General features: G+C 41.5%; 1 protein-coding gene across 1 annotated transcript; it reads right to left on the reverse strand.

Annotated features, from left to right (window-relative positions):
* Nucleotides 1–284: 284 nt before the first annotated feature.
* On the reverse strand, nucleotides 285–6,346 carry LOC119333342 (potassium channel KOR1-like). Its single transcript, XM_037606269.1, has 14 exons — nucleotides 6,049–6,346; nucleotides 5,588–5,822; nucleotides 4,715–4,778; nucleotides 4,180–4,519; nucleotides 3,775–4,070; nucleotides 3,587–3,667; nucleotides 3,388–3,486; nucleotides 2,540–2,761; nucleotides 2,255–2,443; nucleotides 2,087–2,162; nucleotides 1,675–1,969; nucleotides 1,461–1,582; nucleotides 1,077–1,380; nucleotides 285–836 (listed from the first exon to the last, which is right to left on the reverse strand). The coding sequence occupies exons 1-13, from the start codon at nucleotides 6,344–6,346 to the stop codon at nucleotides 1,133–1,135; spliced, it is 2,565 nt and encodes an 854-aa protein (XP_037462166.1). The 3' UTR covers nucleotides 285–836; nucleotides 1,077–1,132.
* Nucleotides 6,347–6,776: the final 430 nt, after the last annotated feature.

Consider the following 6,776-nt stretch of genomic DNA (forward strand, 5'->3'; position numbering starts at 1 on the left):
ATCAATTACTTTAAAAATGCCTAATCAATGATTCAAATTTGCCATGAACCATAAAATAAGTTTGGCATGGTGAATTGCTTAAATTTATCATGATATATGCACTAAAATTTGCCATGGTCTATATAAAAAATAATGTTCACCGACAAAAACTAGATTTGCCATGGTCAAAATATTAAAATTGCCATGATCTACAAACAAAAATTGATGATCTATAAACTAAATTGCCATGATGAATTACTAAAAATTGCCATGATCCATGAATTAAATTTTCCGTGGTTAATTACTAAAAATTTCCATGGTCAATTAATAAAAATTGCCATAAAAAGTTGTTGAAATATAATGGTAGCTTTAAATCTAGAAGAAAAAACTAGACGAAACATGTCATGGCAACATTAGTGTAAACGCTATGGCAACTTTAGTGTAAACATCATGGCAACTTTTTGTCCAAAACAAAGTCGTCAAATCAATATGGGATCTAGTTTTGAAGATCTCATCGAGACGGATTTAATGATGAAACCATACAAGACACGGTTAATTAAGGTGGCAAAGACCGCACAACTAGCACTCAAGAAATCATACGAGCCGAATACAAGGATGCCTAGGCCCAAGACTATCATCCAACCATGTCGACCTCTGCAGCCTGAAGAACAAGCCACAACCAGATGCGCACTCGCGCCTAACCAAGACAGTTACCATCTGTGTGCAGTGTGCTGTAGCAAACCGGGATGTCTGAGCAGACGCTCCATTGTAACTGATGGACCTCCTCTTTGCTACACGGCCTGCCGGTGCCACGCTTTGCATCCATGGCAATAGCATGATGTTGTTCCAAGCCTCTCCTGCAAAGCGTGGTCCAAGAGGGATCAAAACACTAGCTCAACTTCAGAGTGGAATCAATTTGTGGACAACTTCGTTCACATTCCATTTCAGCGCCGCATCTTATTTCCATTGAACTATAATATGTACAACGTCGATAATTATAGTTCGGTCGTTTTCTTGCTTATGCATCTATGTACATTGCCACAACACCAGTATAGCAGAAAGTCAGTGAAAAACAGGTTACTAGTCTTCATGATTACCTGACAGAAAAGTTGCAACTTTCTTCTTATTATTTCACTTGGCCTTCTACTCGCTCTCACATGTCCTCGTCTCCAACAAGATAGAGCTTCTGCCCATCAATTACCATGTCCACTTCCTGAACCGCTGCGCCATCCTCACAGAGCAAGCGCAGGCGTGAGCCGGACAAACCCAGCTTCTCCTGGGCTGACCTGATGAGTTCATTCATAGTGTGAGGAATCCACAGCATCACCCCCTCTTTTCGCTTGGCATCAATATTCAACGGATGGCAAGGGAACACGGAGCACAGTCGTTGATGTATTTTATCTGCCAGCAAAAGATTTATTTTGTCATAAACGAACAATGCGCAGGTGATTTCACAGAGGTTTCAAGGCTTCTCAACTTGCCTCTCACTTTTTCGCCTCGTGTGGGGAACTTGGAGAGCTCCTCGGTTTTTGCCTCTTCCAGAAGCACTATAAGAGGCTTACTCCCGGACTTGCGCCCTTCGTCCAGCGGAGTAGTACCGCGTCTGCATACATGGCCGTTCAATGAAATTATTATACTCTTGGTGGTTTGAAGCTTGATAGCATAGATAAAGGATGAAGTATTGTTTGGTGGTACCTGTCTGTTACAAGCACACTTGCACCAGCGTCTACCAACAACTTCGCCATTATATACAAGCCCTCTGAAGCGGCTATGTGGAGAGGATGCCGGTGGTCGTAGTCTTTCGAGTTTGGGTCGGCACCGTAAGCTAGAGCCCCCCGAATGAAATCAGTCTCTCTCTTTGATACAGCCATGCAGAGATGGATACCGGCATTCTCGAGGTTCAGCTTGGCTCCTTTGGAAAAGAGCAATGAGGCCACTCTATCATGCCCCCGCTTCACTGCCTCTAGTAAGGGTGTGTTCCCAAAATTATCTGTTATTCAGCAAAGATCGAGTGCATAAAAATGTGTTATCATATAACTAACTATACAAGTGTATATGCAAGAATTTGGAAATGGCCACAGGGATGCATTTCACTGAGTGAGCATACCGGTACAGTTGATATCAACGCCCTCATGGATAAGGAACTGCGCAACTTCTTCATAACCTTTGGAAGCTGCAAGATGCTGTGACGATGATGATGGTTATGGTTATATCAGGCATGCAATATTTTATTATTTAGGGTTTAACCAGATAGCAAATCCTTAGCAATTCATACCAAAGGAGACCGCCCATCATAATCAGTGTTCTTTGGATCGACTCCAGCTCGGATTAAGTCTGTCAGCTGATTAAGCTCACCGTGGAAAGCGGCTGTGTTCACTCTTAAGGTCAGCTCTTCCTCTTGTTTCCCTATATGGAATTTGATATCTGGTCCTATTTGTTTGACTCGTAGGCCGTATTCATTGCTCTGCAGTCCGACATCATCAAGAAAAGAATGCACTATCCATGAATACTGGAATTAAATAAAATAATTACTGACATGGTGGTTATTTGTACTGTTTACCTCAGTAAGATTGCTCAAAAGTTTTCTTCCATCAGCGAAATAAATCCCCAATATGTATGTCAATGACTCTTTATCCAACCGTAAGAGCCTGCAAAGTTCACAAACACGAATATTGTAGGGCTGTGGAACGTTGCAAAGAATAGCAATTTCTCCAAAAGAGTTCCCTTGCTCAAACATTAAACTGGCCTCCTCTTGACCATCTTTGCCAATGCCAACTCCTTCCTGAACAACAAGAGCATAAGACCATGTTTCAGGCAAGTGGGTACACCTGCACCCATTAACTTGGAAACCATTCTCTGGCACTAGAAATGTACCAACAAAAAGAAGAATTCCAAATTAATGTAGCTGTAGTGCGTAGTCAGTATGACACAATGTTACACAAGATACTGTAGTAAAAATCAACAGTGTATTGAAATACGAAGATCTTCGTATGGTGGTGCCAAATACATGTGATATATAACAAGTTGGTATCCTTTTTTTGCGCTTTATTTCTCAAGACACATATGACCATGCAATTTTGTGGGTAATCATATATGTGTGGATTTCCTATGCTCCTTAGATATATCCCACTACTATTCTCCATGAGTTCTTGCTCTGACATTCACATACTTTATGTTTCTACACTATGTACTCTCTCTGATGAACCGATGCATACTTCGCTTGTACTAATTTATCCCTATGCATATTAAGCATTGAAATTGACTTGATGATTAAGCGATAGTTGAATCCAGGACCCACTGACCAAATTCCAGGCAATGGGTCACTGTAGATTATGCTTTACTATTTAGTGTGTAAACTGGGGATGTGTTACAGTGAATCCGATGGAAATATGTGAATCTCAAACTCACTAGTGCACCCTGACAGACAAAGTATAACTGATCAACTACACTTCCTTGCTCCAAAACAACTTCTTCTGGTAAGTAGAACTCTTCTTGCAGCCTGGCAACCTGCAAGGAGTAAAGAGCACAAGAGAGAATTATTGGAAAAGTTCATACAATTATAAAATAGATCAACATGTATAATTTGTTCAAACAAAAAGATACTCACAATCTGTTGAAGGAATTCTGCTGAACATCCTTTGAACAGCGGTGTCCTTTCAATATATGGCATGTACAGTGTTTGTGAAATCTGCAAAGGCAACACAATGTATGATACATCTTCAAAGACTCACAATAGAAGAAGTTTTCAAACTGTATTTGGAATAATGGCAAGATATCTAAAATATAAATCATCACCTTTGCACGAATAGAAATTGGAATATCCCGAAGAACAGAGGCTTCAGTGCGGCTGCTTTCATACTGCAACCTCAAATGACCCTTGATCTGTTCTCTGATGTCCTTTCCAAGTTTATGTCTGTTCATATACATGATAGCTTCTTTCATTTTATCCCTGAATCGCTCGGTTGCCGAGCCTTTCACAACAATTGCAGTCATGTTACCGATGAGATAAGCTCCAAGAACCATACCAAAGGAAACATATATCATGACAAATATCATTTCCCTTAGATTTACAGCATGAATGTCACCATAGCCTGCAAAGGAAAAAGAATATCATATAAATTTAAAATACCAGACTATGTTTCTACAAAGATAGTTGCGGAAAGTGGAAATTATTTGTTTAAGCATGAGACCAAAACTTACCAACAGTTGTCATGGTGACGATGGCAAAGTACATTGATGTAATATAACGTGTGGTTAGATCAATATCCCTGAAATGAGAATAGCTATAGTCTCCTAACTGCAAACTCCCTATCCATGTATATCCTTCCATTGATTCAGGAAGTGTTGTTGCCAGGTAATAGAAGATGCAAGCTGCCGTGTGTGTAAAATAGAGCTCCACAACTATGAGTTTCACTATTCTTGTGAACAGGTAATTAACACGAATGTCCTTTTCCAAATCCCTAAAAAACTGTGTAACTTTCTGAGTTCTTGTCATGCGAATCCACAATAAGTATCGTACTTCTTCTTTACGTCCACAAGCCTGTTAGAGTTCATTATATGAAAACGAGATCAGATAAGGTAAATATAACTACTTCCTCTGTAAACTAATACAAGAGTGTTTAGATAACTAAAGTGGTGATCTAAACGCTCTTATATTAGTTTACGGAGGGAGTACATCATAAGCTCCACACTGTATGTGAAATCACTGAAAATAACCGGGGAGCAAAAGAATGACCTTATAGATAACATCCCAAGGGAAGCAACCAAGTAAATCGAAGATGAAGCTTGATTTGCAATATCTGGATTCATAAAGCAGAGAAATCATGGTTACATGTGTAGTCAGAGAACATATATCGTAAAGTACAAACTGTTGGATGTAATCCTGTAGTAGAGAGTTTTTTCTTGCTTGTGTTGTGTCTGAGTAGCTTGTGGTGTATAGTCTGAGAAAGAGTTCTTGAGCATATTGGGTTTGAGCTAGAAAATCACCGAGTCTGAATCATATACAAGTACAAATGTTCCTATATGTCTGAGTTGGATAATAATAAAACAGTTCATGAGCTGTGCATATGCATAAACAAAGGTTGCATGGTCTTCAAATAATAAGGAGAAAAGGAAGAGCATGGGTTAAGCACTGCAAAATTGGAGGAATATTGTTCTCGTCTTTGTATTCATGTGCTTGAGCAAAAAGCCAACACAGATGCCTGAGCAGAGACCCTCTTACATTTTTCCTCTCTCGAACAATTATCTAAATGTGCGTCATTGTGTGTTAGATGAAACTCTCATATATATATTTTTTGTGCGAATGAAAAACTCTCGTATCATTGCAAGGATAAATTCTGAAAATACAGCTTGCAAATGCCCCTCTGGGAAAGAGTTTTCATGGAGCAACATTAAAATAACTGAGAGCCACAACACATTTCTTTTAGAATCCATCTGTTTTAATGACTGGTGTTTTCCATTCGTTTTAGTGAGTGGTGTTCATCTAAGGACGAGAAGCAAATATCTGCAGTACTAGGAACGTAGGGTGCGAATATTAGGCAATAATGTGCTGCAGTTCAAGTTCCAATTATTATAGGTATTATTCGAACATGTAAGACAGGAATGTTACCGGATGGCGATAGAGGTCGGATTGTATATGATGCAGAATGTGTCTGAGTCACGGTAGGCCACAAGAAACCTCAGAACAATATCAATAAGGAAGGCAATCTGGCCAACCATGTCCAAGAGGAAGAGGTTCCAAGGCAGCCCCCTGAAGAACCCAAATTCCAAGGGTGTAAGGAAGGAACTAAATGCTGCCCAAAACACTATGAACCTTGTCCATATCCGATACCACCTGCAGAGACGCCACCCAAAACAAAACCACGAACCAGTAAATTAGCTGCATTCCCGTCGATATATACAGCTTAAACTGAAACAATTTGAGTTGTTCGTCCTTTTCTAGAACTGGTTTAAACATGCATGAGAGAAATGTGAACCAAGATTCTCCAAGGCTTGAAGCCTGCAACATTCAACTTTTAATGTTCTGATTTGCAGCCACATAATTTGTTTTCCAAATACTCCAGTGCGAACCACACATGGACTGAAGAGAAAGAGCCATGGCGGTGAAATTTGCGGAAGAGGAAGGGACGGGCGGAGGATCGGTGGCGTGGCAGGGAAGTGGTACGTACTCGTTGTTGGGGTGGACGATGTGGCTGCGGAGGAACCCGCCCTCTCCGTCGTCGGCGAGGCGGCTGAGGGAGCGGGGCGGGGGAGCGCGGCTGCTCCGCGACGACTTCAGCCGGTCGGGCAGCACGTCCACCTGGTACTCCTTCTCCGCCTCCTCTTCCTCCTCCCCCACCCTCCGATTGAGCCCCAGCCACCTCCCCATTTGCACGGCATGAACACATCTCCGAATGCCAGTGAGTGATGAGCTCGATCGATCGAGCCCCCGCGCCGCCGGCTGGCCAGTTTCTGTGAACATCGGATGTCTTGTCGCATGGATCAGTCCGAATCGCTGATATTATCGCCGATTCCCTTTTTTCGCGGCTTTAGGGCTCTTTGGTTTGCAGGACCCCAAGAGGAAACACGAAAAACATAGGAATGCATGTGTCAAACACAAAACTATTCCCTCCGTCCCATAATATAAGAACGTTGTTGACACATTTTTTCTTTAAGACAAGATTTATCAAAAGGTGTGATGCATTCTTCTGCCTTTTTATTGTATAAACCACAGTTTGCCTTATGATGAGTGGAAAGCGTCAGCGTTGCGCGAGGCCGTGGGCCTGGGTCTTCTTCCTTGGTGCCTCTGACTTGTCCGC

The sequence above is a fragment of the Triticum dicoccoides genome, chromosome 7A, assembly GCF_002162155.2.
Source record: "Triticum dicoccoides isolate Atlit2015 ecotype Zavitan chromosome 7A, WEW_v2.0, whole genome shotgun sequence".
Taxonomy (NCBI): domain Eukaryota; kingdom Viridiplantae; phylum Streptophyta; class Magnoliopsida; order Poales; family Poaceae; genus Triticum; species Triticum dicoccoides.